This window comes from Mobula hypostoma, chromosome 8, assembly GCF_963921235.1.
Source record: "Mobula hypostoma chromosome 8, sMobHyp1.1, whole genome shotgun sequence".
In the NCBI taxonomy this organism is placed as follows: Eukaryota; Metazoa; Chordata; class Chondrichthyes; order Myliobatiformes; family Myliobatidae; genus Mobula; species Mobula hypostoma.
Window position 1 is genome coordinate 70,345,739 of NC_086104.1, and position 14,542 is coordinate 70,360,280.

General features: G+C 46.4%; 1 protein-coding gene and 1 long non-coding RNA gene across 2 annotated transcripts in view; one reads left to right on the plus strand and one right to left on the minus strand.

The window, feature by feature from the left end:
- Window positions 1–3,511: 3,511 nt before the first annotated feature.
- Window positions 3,512–11,358, minus strand: LOC134350135 (uncharacterized). Its single transcript, XR_010018828.1, has 3 exons — window positions 11,259–11,358; window positions 8,076–8,267; window positions 3,512–3,612 (listed from the first exon to the last, which is right to left on the minus strand). It is a non-coding gene; the product is annotated as an uncharacterized LOC134350135 (long non-coding RNA).
- A 418-nt stretch (window positions 11,359–11,776) lies between these two features.
- LOC134350628 (actin-related protein 2) overlaps window positions 11,777–14,542 on the plus strand; it is a 44,831-nt gene continuing 42,065 nt past the window's right edge. The window contains exon 1 of the mRNA XM_063056109.1: window positions 11,777–11,910. Within this exon, the coding sequence (XP_062912179.1) occupies window positions 11,863–11,910 (48 nt within the window). The 5' untranslated portion in view covers window positions 11,777–11,862. The remainder of the gene's footprint in view (window positions 11,911–14,542) is intronic.

The following is a 14,542-nucleotide window of genomic DNA, read 5'->3' on the forward strand; positions in this document are numbered from 1 at the left end:
GAATGTTCCTACTTCAGAAATAAAACATTAAACTGACAAAACAGCTGATGGGCTATTTTGTCTGAGATGTGACCTCAACAGTAATTCATTTGATTACACTCAAATATATCAAACTTTCTTCATAGCACGTAATTGAAATACATTTTTGGGTTAATCAACATTTTTGGAAGTGTTCATGGTTTGCAATTTTATAGTTCTAAGTTTTTTAAAATTAGGATCATTTCCTGGGTGATGGCCAAGGTGGGGATTTTAGAAAAGGTACTTCTCACACTTAAGTGGATGAACACTTTTCTGCCTGCTTCTGGTATATGCTTTAAGAAGCATTTTAACCCCGCTATCTGCAGAGGGAGCTATTCTATCTTTACCACCTATAGGTTCAATAGTTCCTGCAACAGGAACAGCATAGAGGCCCAACCAAGCAGTTTTTAATTTACATTCAGATTCAGAATTATTGATTACATGTGCATTGAAACATACAGTGAATTGCATCATTTGCGTTAACAACCAACACACCTAGAGATGTGAATGTCCAGTCCCTATATACTTCCATCCCCCATCAGGAAGGTCTCAAAGCTCTCCGCTTCGTTTTGGATTCCAGACCTAATCAGTTCCCCTCTACCACCACTCTACTCCGTCTAGCGGAATTAGTCCTTACTCTTAATAATTTCTCCTTTGGCTCCTCCCACTTCCTCCAAACTAAAGGTGTAGCTATGGGCACCCGTATGGGTCCTAGCTATGCCTGCCCTTTTGTTGGCTTTGTGGAACAATCTATGTTCCGTGCCTATTTTGGCATCTGTCCCCCACTTTTCCTTCGCTACATCGACGACTGCATTGGCGCTGCTTCCTGCACGCATGCTGAGCTCGTTGACTTTATTAACTTTGCCTCCAACTTTCACCCTGCCCTCAAGTTAACCTGGTCCATTTCCGACACCTCCCTCCCCTTTCTAGATCTTTCTGTCTCTATCTCTGGAGACAGCTTATCCACTGATGTCTACTACAAGCCTACTGACTCTCACAACTATCTGGACTATTCCTCTTCTCACCCTGTCTCTTGCAAAAATGCCATCCCCTTCTCACAATTCCTCCGTCTCCGCCGCATCTGCTCTCAGGATGAAGCTTTTCATTCCAGGACGAGGGACATGTCTTCCTTTTTCAAAGAAAGGGGCTTCCTTTCCTCCACCATCAACTCTGCTCTCAAACGCATCTCCCCCATTTCACGCATATCTGGTCTCACTCCATCCTCCCGCCACCCCACTAGGAATAGGGTTCCCCTGGTCCTCACCTACCACCCCACCAGCCTCTGGGTCCAACATATTATTCTCCGTAACTTCCGCCACCTCCAACGGGATCCCACCACTAAGCACATCTTTCCCTCCCACACCCCCTGCTTTCCGCAGGGATCGCTCCCTATGCAACTCTCTTGTCCATTTGACCCCCCCATCCCTCCCCAATGATCTCCCTCCTGGCACTTATCCTTGTAAGCGGAACAAGTGCTACACATGCCCTTACACTTCCTCCCTTACCACCATTCAGGGCCCCAGACAGTCCATCCAGGTGAGGCGACACTTCACCTGTGAGTCGGCTGGGGTGATATACTGCGTCCGGTGCTCCCAATGTGGCCTTCTATATATTGGCGAGACCCGACGCAGACTGAGAGACCATTTCGCTGAACACCTACGCTCTGTCCGCCAGAGAAAGCAGGATCTCCCAGTGGCCGCACATTTTAATTCCACATCCCATTCCCATTCTGACATGTCTATCCACGGCCTCCTCTACTGTAAAGATGAAGCCACACTCAGGTTGGAGGAACAACACCTTATATTCCGTCTGGGTAGCCTCCAACCTGATGGCATGAACATTGACTTCTCTAACTTCCGCTAATGCCCCATCTCCCCCTCGTACCCCATCTGTTATTTATCTTTATACACACATTCTTTCTCTCACTCTCCTTTTTCTCCCTCTGTCCCTCTGACTATACCCCTTGCACATCCTCTGGGTCTCCCCCCCCGCCGTCTTTCTCCCCGGACCTCCTGTCCCATGATCCTCTCATATCCCCTTTTGCCTATCACCTGTCCAGCTCTTGGCTCCATCCCTCCCCCTCCTATCATCTTCTCCTATCATTTTAGATCTCCCCCTCCCCCTCCCACTTTCAAATCTCTTACTAACTCTTCCTTCAGTTAGTCCTGACGAAGGGTCTCGGCCTGAAACGTCGACTGTACCTCTTCCTAGAGATGCTGCCTGGCCTGCTGCGTTCACCAGCAACTTTGATGTGTGTTGCACCTAGAGATCTGCTGGGGGCAGACTGCAAGTGTTGTCGCACATTTCGGTACCAACATAGCATGCCCACAATGTATGGCAGAATAACTCAGAAAACAAAATTCAACAAAACAACAGCAAAACGAGCCCCTTTCGTCCCTACCCCTAATTCCCCCACCCCACTCCCCATACACACACAGACTATCCTCCAACTCTGGGGCAGACCTCCGGCTCTCCAGTCTCCAGGCTTTGGCCATTGGATTCTGTCAATTTGGCAGCATTGTACTCTGCGTTGTACTCAGTTTTGGAATCAATAACTATTGATAACCTTCACTTTGATTAGCTTCTCTGTTGTATGGTGTTTAGAGATGTTTGATCCAGTTTACGCCACCACTCTCATTGGCCATTTATCGGTTCATCACAGCTGTGACAAATTCATTTTTTTCTAGTATTTCCTCTCCCAGATGGGACATGTCCTTGGTACAGGTTGTCAGCAGCACAGTGACCAAACTGGGCACATTGAAAGTTCTCACAGTCCTATAACATACTTCTATGTAGCATTGAAAAATGAACTGTATAAATTTTATACACAATGCATTTGGTGAAAGAAAGAATGGTGTAACACACACAAAATGCTGTCTGGCCTGCTGCGTTCCACCAGCATTTTGTGTGTGCTGCTTGAATTTCCAGCATCTGCAGATTTCTTCGTGTTTGCGAAAGAATGGTGTTCTGGATGTAAAGGACATTGTTTACACAGTAAAGCACAAAGTAACATTCAGAAGCATACAGCATGAGCAATATCAATGGGACTGTTGACCTTAACAGTCTGGAAAATGTAAGAACCTGTATGATATGTATCATTAATCCACCCCATAGAAAGTTTTGGATTGAACAAAGAAGAACTTGGAACTGAGTGGTCTGATCAAAGTATGATAATGAAGTAGGGCAAACAAATTCTCCGTGAAGATTGGCAGCAGCAAACCAACAAATAAAAATGCTCCAAAATGTCAAGAAATACTTTTTTTTAAAACTATTCCTCCAATTGGTTTATGTTTTCCAACCTCAGTATATTAATCAGTTTGGCTTCATATACTTAGAAAATTTGGCCTGTTTTATGAGAACAACATGAAATATTGAAAACACGAGATTTTGCAGATGCTGTAAATATAGTTGATTTGACAAATATATTTCAAACTGAAGGAATGAGACAGATGAAGCACCTTCAATAATTCCAAAAGACTGAAGTAGAGTAAATAATGGAAGGCTTTTATTCGCAGTAAAACGTGACCTCCATGCTGAGTGTCTGCACCCGGACTGAGGAGGAGGGGCAAGGCGAAATCGTCTTTATTCAGGGTCCTGTGGGAGGAGACAAAGGGGCAGTCAGCAGAGGGGCGTGTCCAGACAGTTAATCCAGTTACAACATATACCACATTCACCCCTCCTTTTTTTAAAAAGAGTCCCGCGGGGTGAAGTGACTGACAATATTTACAAGAAGTATATTTACAGGTTAAGTCTATCAGGCGGTCGAGTCCGTCGCTGTGATCTACGTAGCACCGGCGGTGATTGCACCGGCGATGGCGGTTGTGCTGGCTCTGGCCTGACTTCAGGTGCCAGCATGTTAGGCGTCGGTAATCCCTCGTTTGTGTGCATTGCGCCCGGTATGGGAGTGTCGTGTGGTATCCGTGTAGGGCTTGGAGTGCGCGGTGTCTGGTGGGTATATATATCGGTGGGTACAGGGTTAATAGTCACCACGGAGTGTTCAGGGTAGGGGCCCGGTGTTCCTGCGGGCGCCAGGTCGCGGATGGAGACCATGTCCTCCCGCCCATCAGGTAAAACCACATAGGCATACAGGGGGTTCGCATGAAGTAAGTGAACCCTCTCGACCATCGGGGAGTATTTATTGCTCTGCGCATGTTTCCAGAGCAGCACTGGCCCCGGGAACGTCAGCCAAGTTGGTAAGGTGGTCCCAGTGGTCGATCTTCTGGGAAAAAAAAAGAGCCACTCATGAGGGGTGGCATTGTTGGCTGTGCATAACAGGGAGCGGATGGAGTGGAGTGCCTCGGGAAGGACCTCCTGCCAGCGGGAGACCGGCAGTCCCTTTAACCTGAGGGCTAAGAGTGTGGCTTTCCACACTGTGCCATTCTCCTTCTCTACCTGTCCATTCCCCCAGGGATTATAGCTCGTGGTCCTACTGGTTGCAATTCCCCTAGCCAGTAGGTATTGGCGCAGCTCGTCACTCATAAACGAGGACCCTCTGTCACTGTGGATATAGCATGGGTATCCGAACAGAGTGAAGAGCTTGCACAGGGCTTTTATAACTGACGTGGTAGTGGTGTCGGGGCAGGGGATGGCGAAGGGGAACCGCGAGTACTCGTCAATAACGTTAAGAAAGTACACATTGCGGTCGGTGGAGAGAAGGGGGTCCTTAAAGTCAACACACAGTCACTCAAAGGGGCGGGTGGCCTTGATGAGTTGTGCCTTTTTGGGTCGGTAAAAATGCGGTTTGCACTCTGCGCAGACTTGGCAGTCCCTGGTCATCATCCTGATCTCCTCAAGGGAGTAAGGCAGGTTCCGGGCTTTCACGAAGTGGAAAAGCTGGGTGACCCCCGGGTGGCAAAGATCTACATGTAGGGCGTATAGCTGGTCGATCTGTGCGCTGGCACATGTTCCCCGGGATAGGGCATCGGAGGGCTCGTTGAGCTTCCCAGGCCTGTACATGATGTCATAGTTGAAGGTGGAGAGTTCGATTCTCCACCTTAGAATTTATCATTTTTGATTTTGCCCCACTGTTGGTTATTAAACACGAATGCAACTGAGTGCTGGTCAGTCAGCAGGATGAACTTTTGCCGGCGAGATAGTGCCTCCAGTGTCTAATAGCTTCCACTATGGCCTGGGCCTCTTTCTCCACTGCGGAGTGCCGAATTTCAGGGCCTTGAAGGGTACGGGAGAAGAACGCCACTGGTCTTCCCACATGGTTGAGGGTAGCAGCCAGTGCAAAGTCGGAGGCGTCACTCTCTACTTGGAAGGGAATGGCCTCATCCACCGTATGCATTGCTGCTTTGGCAATGTCCCCTTTTATGCGACTGAAGGCTGCGTGGGCCTCAGCAGAGAGGGGGAATGTGGTGGACTTGACCAGGGGGCGGGCCTTGTCTGCATAGTTAGAGACCCATTGGGCGTAATATGAAAAGTAGCCCAGGCACCTTTTGAGGGCTCCGAGGGTATTGGGAAGAGGGAGTTCCAACAGGGGGCTCATACGGTCGGGGTCAGGGCCAATGACTCCATCCTCCACAACACACCCAAGGATAGCAGGTCGGGTGGTCCTGAACACACACTTGTCCTTGTTATAGGTGAGATTGAAAGCTTTGGCCGCTTGGTGAAATTTTTGGAGGTTGTTGTCGTGATCCTGCCGGTCGTGACCGCAGATGGTGGTGTTGTCCAGATATGGGAACGTGGCCTTCAGTTGGCACTGGTCCACCATCCAGTCCATTGCCCTCTGGAAGACAGATGCACCATTCGTGACACCGAAGAGGATGCGCAGGAATTGATAAAGCCTGCCGTCCGCCTCGAAGGCAGTGTAAGGGTGGTCCTCCCGGCGGATGGGGAGCTGATGGTAAGCGGATTTTAGGTCTATGGTCGAGTACACCTTGTACCGTGCTATCTGATTGACCATATCCGCGATGCGGGGTAGAGGGTACGCATCGAGCTGCGTGAATCTATTGATGGTCTGGCTATAGTCCACGACCATCCTATTCTTCTCCCTGTTCCGAACAACGACCACCTGCGCCCTCCAAGGCCTTGTGCTTGTCTCAATGACCCCCTCCCTGAGCAGCCGCTGCACCTCCGACTTAATGAAAGCTCTGTCCCCCGCGCTGTACCTCCTGCTTTCAAGTTTTCACAGGTTTATAGTCAGGGGTCAGGTTGGCGAACAGCGGTGGGGGAGGGATGCTGAGGGTGGACAGGCCGCAAGTGGTGTCGGTAGTGTGGCAGTTGGCATGATGTTGGGTGGGATGCGCGGGTCGGTCTATGTGTGTGGTCAGTAGCGGGGTACGTGACATATCTCTACAAAACTGGGGATTTATGACTGTAATTGGTGGGAGGGGCCCATCAAACTCCGTTGTCACGCTTTTCAGGTGGCTCTGGAAGTCGAGCCCCAATAGCACAGGGGCACACAGTTGAGGCATGACCAGTAACATAAAGTCTCGATATTCTGTGCCCTGCACCACTAGCGTCGCTACACAAACCCCCCAGATGTCTGCTGTATGCGAACCGGAAGCCATGGCGACCCTCTGACTTACTGGCCGTATCGCGAGTCCGCATTGCTGCACCATGTCCGGGTGGATAAAACTCTCCGTGCTGCCTGTGTCAAACAGGCAGCTTGTCCTGTGCCCCTCCACCAGGATGTCCATCATTGACCTTGCGAGCTGGTGGGGAGCGCTTTGGTCGAGGGTCATGAAGGCCAGGGTTGAGTTGCTGTCTTGGCCCGGCGCAGTGGGGTGCCCCATGAGCACCCGTTGGTTGTAGGCGGTGGGAGGTGGCGCCGACCAAGATGGCCACCCCCATGTCTCGCACATGGTGGCGGCGTGCAGGGAAGATGGCGACCCCCCATGTCTTGCACGCGGCGCTGCTCGATCCCGCTCGCAGTTTGGACTTACAGACCTTGGCGAAGTTTCTTTCCGCAGCTGGAGCAGGTAGCTTGTCGAGCCGGACAGTATTTCCGGGGGTGCTTCTCGAGTCCGCAGAAGTAGCACTTCGCGGACTCACGACTGACAGCGGCCGAGGTTGATTTGCCGGCGGGTCGCGGGGTCGGCGGCGCCGAGGCCATCGGGGAACCGCATGACTGGAGAGCCTCAGCGTTGTGCAGAGCGGCCTCCAGCGTGTCGGCCAGCTCGATCGCCGAACTTAAGGTGAGATCAGCTTTTTCCAACAGCCGCTGGCGCACATACTGACCTGGTCCCCGTGACGAAGGCGTCTCTCACTAGGAGCTCTGCATGCTGTACTGCTGTCAGTTCTTGACAATTGCAGGCTCGCACGAGCGTCTGTAGTGCCCGGACAAACTCAGCAGTTGATTCCACCGGCCGCTGGTTTCGAGTCGCTAAACGATGTCGCGCGTAGACAGTGTTTACCGGCCGCAGGTATTGTCCTTTGAGTGCGCTCATCGCACCGTCGTAGCTGGGCTGGTCTCTGATCAGCGAATAGACATGTGGACTGACCCTGGAGAGTAGAACACTGCGTTTCACTACTGGGTCGGTCGCTTTAATCCCCTCTAGGTACGATTCGAAGCAGTCCAGCCAGAGTTCGAAAGCGTTTCCAGCTTCAGGTGTCTGCGAATTGAGATCTAACTTGTCGGGTCTCAGGGCGTGTTCCATGCTTTAAAATTTACTGCGAATAAAATTGAAGCACCTTCAATAATTCCAAAAGACCGAAGCAGGGTAAATACTGATAGGCTTTTATTCGCAGTAAGACGTGACCTCCATGCTGAGTGTCTGCCCCGGTCTGAGGAGGAGGAGTAATGGCGAAATTGCCTTTATTTAGGGACCCGTGGGAGGAGCCACAGGGGCAGTCAGCAGAGGGGCGTGTCCAGACAGGTAACCCAGTTACAACATATATATATGGTTTACCACAACAGAGTCAAGGGATTGACTTTTCCCTAGGGTTAACAAGGGAATAAAGTCACAAAATTTGAATCAGCAAATCAGGGGCAGAATGCAAGAGAAAGATGTTTTTTGAATAGGATTGTTGGTCTCTAGAACACCCTTTCAGAGTTTGAGAGGTAGAGACCATATGCATATGTGCTTGACGGCATTGAGATGGGTACTCACAAGAGATGACTAATTTTTTTTCTCAGGTTTCAGCCCGAAATGTCAACTGTATTCTTTTCCATAGATGCTGCTTGGCCTGCTGGGTTCTTCCAGTGTTTTGTGTGTGTTGATTAGATGACTAATACTTGTGTGATAGTGGAGCTGACTGGGCCAAAAGAATTGCTAGTGTGATATAATTGGTCATTCTTATACCTTTGAATAAAAACATAGTACGTTCTCAGCCAATGGTTGATTACATAATCTCAACTGCAACTTATTGTTGCATTATTAAAATCAGAGTCAGGTTTATTATCAATGGCATGTGTTGTGATATTTGTTATCTTAGCAAAAGCAGTACAATGCAATAAATGATAACACAGAAAGAAAAAATAAATAAGTAAATCAATTACAATAAGTATATATATGTATATTGAATAGATTAACGAGTGTATTAAAAAAAGTAAGGTAGTGTTTTTGGGTTCAATGTCCATTTAGAAATCAGATGGCAGAAGGGAAAAAGCTGTTCTTGAATCACTGAGTGTGTACCTTTAGGCTTCTGTACCTCCTTCCTGATGGTAACACTGAGAAGAGGGCATGCCCTGGGTGATGGGAGTCCTTAATGATCGGCATCACCTTTCTGAGGCACAGCTCCCTGAAGATGTCTTGGAAACAACGGAGGTTGGTACCCAAGATAGAGCTGACTAATTTTACAGCTTTCTGTAGCTTCTTTCAGTCCTGTGCAGTAACCTGCCACCACCCCTCCCCCATACCGGACAGTGATGCAGCCTGTCAGAATGCTCTCCACAGTACATCTATCGTAGTTTTTGATGTTTTAGTTGACAAACCAAATCCCTTCAAACTCCTAATGAAATATCAAAGGTTTCAAAGGTACATTTAATGTCAGAGAAATGTATACAATATACATCCTGAAATGCTTTTTCTTCGCAACCATCCACAAAAACAGTGGAGTGCCCCCAAAGAATTAATGACAGTTAAATGTTAGAACCCCACAGTGCCCCCCCAGCTCCCCTCCCTCCCATAGCAAGCAACGATAGCAGCAGAGCAATGATCCACCCTGCCCCACCAGCTAAAAAAAAGCATCAGCACCCACCACCGAGCACTCAAGCATGCAGCAAGCAACAGCAAATATAACTGCTAGTCTTGCCTTTTTTTTACGTTGGGGCCAGGTTATATCCTCAGAGATCTTGACACCAAGGAACTGTTCACTCTCTCCACTTCTGATCCCTCTATGAGGACTGGTTCATGTTCCCTTGTCTTACTCTTCCTGAAGTCCACTATCAGCTCTTTTGTCTTACTGACATTAAGTGCAATGTTGTTGCTGCGACAGCACTCAACTAGTCGGTATATTTCACTCCTGTACACCCTCTCATCTCCATCTGAGATTCTGCAACAATGGTTGTATCATCAGCAAATTTATAGAAGGTTTTTGAGCTATGCCTAGCCACACAGTCATGTCACTTTTTACCTAAGATATTAATAGTGGTACTTTTCATATGAGATATTAATACAGGTATTTTCTACTTGTTCAAAGATCCCTTGGTGTGTTTTGAAAAGAACATTTATGAGGTAACACACGTATTATCTTGACTTTTATTTCATTGTAGTTAGAAGTACCTCTCATTCTTCTAAACGACAACCATTCCACATATCAATCCCTTCTGCCAAAAAAGCAACCTGGAAAAAATATTTTCTTAGCAGCCTCCAATATAAATATATTCTTTTGTAACTCTACAAAGTAATTTTGTAGAGTAACTGTTCATGGCTACTCTCAAAGTTGTATAATGTATGCATACTTAGATAATATACTTTGAACTATCTACCTATCTGCTTAACATGGTTGCATTAAAAGATTGCTGGGGTATAAAGTTAAAAAGTGACCCAAACCTGGTCAATGCACTTTAGGTTTTTTTTAACGGGTTGGTCTGTCATGAGAAAATAAATAGTTAACATTGAAAAGTGCAAAGATTTACTAGGATGCTGCCAGAACTCAGAGTCTGAGTTTTAAGGACTCGTTGAGCGGTCTTAGTCTTTTTTCCTTGAAATGGAGATTGAAGGGTAACCTTACAGAGCCATATGAAATCATGAAGGGTATAGATAGGGTGAATGCATAAGGTCATTTTCTGGGGGAAGGAGAACTGCAAATTTGAGGGTATAGGTTTAAGGTGAGAGATGAAAGATTTAAAAAGGACCTGAGAGGCAACTTCACTTAGAGGGTGGAATGCATATGGAATAAGCTGCCGGAAAGTTAGTTGGAGCAGGTACGATAAAAACATTTAAAAGATATTTGGATAAGTACGAGCAGGAGGGGTTTGGAGGGAATGTGGGCCAAATGCACGTGGTATAGAAGATCTTGTGACACAGTTAGAGATTGGCACGTATGATGTGGGCATCTCTGTATCGTGGCTGAAAGAAGATCATCATTGGGAGATTAACATCAAAGGATAGACATATTGAAAGGCAGAGAGGGTGGGGTGGCTTCATTGGTCAAAAAAAAATGAAATCAAATCCTTGGAAAGAGGTGACATGGGATTGGAAGATGTAGAATCCTTGCGGGTGGAGTTAAAAAAACTGCAAGGATAAAAGGACCCTGATGGAAATTATGTACAAGCCTCTGAACAGTAGCCAGGGTGTGGGCTACAAATTACAATAGGAGATACAGAAAGGCATGTAAAAAGGGCAATGTTGCGATAATCATAGGGGATTTCAATATGCAGTTAGATTTGGTTGGTGCTGGTTCCAACAGAGGGAATTGTAGAATGCCAACAAGATGGCTTTTTTTGAGCCCAATTGGGCTATGTAATAGGTGTTATGTAATGACCCAGATTTTATTAGGAAGCTTAAGGAAAAGGAACCCTTAGGAGACAGTGATCATAATATGAAAGATTTCACCTTGCAGTTTGAAAAGGAGATAAAATCAGATATATCACGACATATGCCAGTGATTTTAAACCTGATTCTGACATACATTTGACACAATAAATAATGTTCTGACAGGCGTGAAGTAGATGCTTAGCTTCTAATCTGCATTATGTAAGAAGACACCCATATTCCTCCATGTACCAGCATTCTGTTGATTAATATTAGATCTTAAATCAGCATTATTTTTATTCTTCCTACCATAGCGGATTAGCTCAAATTTCCCAGTATTGCACTCCACCTGTCAAAATTTCCCAAAGGGCAAACCTTTGCAGCTTTTATGTGCCTTCAGCCCTCTTTGAACTGCGTGACAGATGCCTCGGCTGCAGTCCTGAAGCCCCTGGTGCAAACACCTGCCCGCTGCTGCCAACCATTCTCACAATGAACATTGACCCACTGCAATTAACAGGCTCCGCCTTCAATGGCCATACATCCCTCTCCTGTGATTGGTCGATCTATAGGCTCCAATACACAAAATACCAGATCGAATAGACAAGTACTTGACATTTTACTTTTTAAGAACATAGTACAAGTGAAACAAATTCAATGTATAATAATTAATCTCGCACAAATAACCCATTACATTTCTCTTCAGCTCCACCCCACTGTTGCCATAACAACTCTTTCCTTCATTTATCCAAAGGCCAGTCGGCATAGCGGTCGCTTCGCTTTATCAATCAAGTGACGTTTCCGGAGTACCCTGTATCGGATTGGATGTTCGACGACAGGAAATTCCATGTCACGTGATGGCTGGCGCCCAATGCACGGGAGCCAACGATCGGCGGCTAGTTTCCGGTGTGTGGAGGCGGGTCGACGCCCGGCGGTGAGTGGGGAAGAAGAAGCGAAGGGCGGTAACTGAAGCGATTACATTATGGACAGTCAAGGCAGGAAAGTGGTGGTCTGTGACAACGGCACTGGGGTAGGTTGTTCGACTTTTTGTTTATTCTAGAGAATAGTAAAAGCAGGAAGTAAGGAGGCGGCATCGGTGGAGCCCGGGCCTGCGGTGCTTTCCCCTCGGTGACTCCTCAGCTGCGGTGCCCGTAATGTCCGCACCGTGCTTCAAGCGTTTCTGTCTGGGAGGCTGGGCCGCTTTGGGATACTTCACTTAGCCAGTGCAGCGCCGATCGGCTCACTGCTTGCCTTCGACACGAAAATGATCTCGCCCTTCGGCCGCTCCTTCCTCTTCTCGCTTCAGCGGCTGTCTGGTTGTGAGTTCCACATTTTCTGTACCTTCTGAGTAGACAAGTTTTCAACTTCCCTTCTGATGTGTAGTTTAATATCGAATCTGCCTGTCAGGTCACTGGGGTCAGCATAAAGTCAGGTCTTTTGTTATTCTAAGGGAAAGGACTTTGTATTTCACTGTTATAGTGGTACCTCCTTGGACCTGGTACAAAGACAAGATGCCGATCTCTATAGTCAAAAGTCCGACGGCATCCATAAAGAATGGAGAAGTATTGTTGTTTGATGTAGATCTTTAATCACAATTGATAAAATGAATTTTTAATCTCTCCTGCTTTTAACACCGTCACTTAAAAGACGTTATAATACGTATGATGGTCTATTCAGTTTTGTCATTCTGTAACTAAAAAACGAAGGCTTAAACAGTCCTCTTTTGTCTTGTATCTACCTTGTAGAAAAAAAGGCTGTGGCGGGTCTCGGTGAGACAGTAAAAAGGTTCTAGATCTTTGGAGTATAAATACAATTGTTAAAAGCTGCACCACAATTTTGTTAAAATGGGTAATACAGTTTATTTCTAGTGAGGCAGAATTAAAAGTTAGCTAAACCTTTATCAAACTTTGATTAAATCATAGTTTTTACTTCACAGTTCTGGGTACTACAATAGTAAGTGCTGTAGATAGGGACACTTTTCAGAACAGATGTTAGAAAAGGCAAGGTCTTCACTTGAGAAGTTGAGGATAAACTAAAATGTTTAAAATAGAAATATTTTTGGTTCAAATTGATACAGAGATAATTCTTCCACTTGTGAAGAACATGAGAAATAATAGAAATAAGCTGCTTGGTTCCTCAAACCTCTAGTATAACTGGGGGCCATCATAAGATAGTCTCCAATAGGAGACTGAAAAAAAACTTCAGTTGTGAGATTGTGGAACTCTCTACCACAGCAGGAAGTGGTTAAGTGCAAAGTATAAATATATTCAGATGAGGCTGAGCAAGCATATGAGGGGAAAAGGAGCAGCTCATTATTAACGCAAACAACAGGAATTCTGCAGATGCTGGAAATTCAAGCAACACACATCAAAGTTGCTGGTGAACGCAGCAGGCCAGGCAGCATCTCTAGGAAGAGGTGCAGTCGACGTTTCAGGCCGAGAGCCTTCGTCAGGACTAACTGACTTCTCTAACTTCCGCTAATGCCCCACCTCCCCCTCGTGCCCCATCTGTTACTTATTTTTATACACACATCCTTTCTCTCACTCTCCTTTTTGTCCCTCTGAATATACCCCTTGCCCATCCTCTGGGTCCCCCCCCCTTGTCTTTCTTCCCGGACCTCCTGTCCCATGATCCTCTCGTATCCCTTTTGCCTATCACCTGTCTAGCTCTTGGCTCCATCCCTCCCCCTCCTGTCTTCTCCTATCATTTTGGATCTCCCCCTCCCCCTCCAGCTTTCAAATCCCTTACTCACTCTTCCTTCAGTTAGTCCTGACGAAGGGTCTCGGCCTGAAACGTCGACTGTGCCTCTTCCTACAGATGCTGCCTGGCCTGCTGCGTTCACCAGCAACTTTGATGTGTGTAGCTCATTATTAACTCTGGAATGGAAAAATCTGGAAGAGGGTCAAATAGAGTATGTGAAACTGCAGCATGTATGCATGTTGTACATCCAAAGTAATTTGACCTGTTTTATTTTGAGGGTTCTGTTTGAAGAAAAATGGTATGATATTTGGCAGGAAACATTATTGGTCAATGTACTCGTCCATAACAAATTAATTGTGCAATCTACATTTGATTAATACAATAGACAGGTAGGTTTGTACAGCTGCTTATGTGTTTTTTAAAAAAAACCTCTCTGCTGCATTAATGTACACCATTGAGGAAAATGCTCTGCAAACACCGATTAACAGGAAAAGAGCGCACTGGCCCCAAACCACATTCTTGTCAGTGGTTTGTGAACTGAATCTGCAAACTACGTGATCTAAGGTATGTGCATATAAGGGCGGAGGTGTTGTCTAAAGCTGTTATTTATCTCCTGACTACTGCTTTTGGTGAAAGGACAAAAGCTCCACACGTGGATAAACACATCATGAAACTGTATAGATCAGGATGTCACCAGTCTGATCCACATGGCCTGGCTTGTAGACATTCCACAGTGAACACTCACTGAACTTGTTAACATGAAAACATTGTAAGGTAGTTTACTTTGACTTGCTGTGTTCAAGTCATGCTTGAGGGAATTCCGCATTTGCCGTATTTCCCTGCAAAATTGTTCCTATTATGACACGAAAAGATTTGTTGGTGCATGCCAGAACACGCAAATATTTCACTGTGTACAAAGATCCTGCTGAAATTGCAATGCTATTTGCCCTGCCTTTCAAATC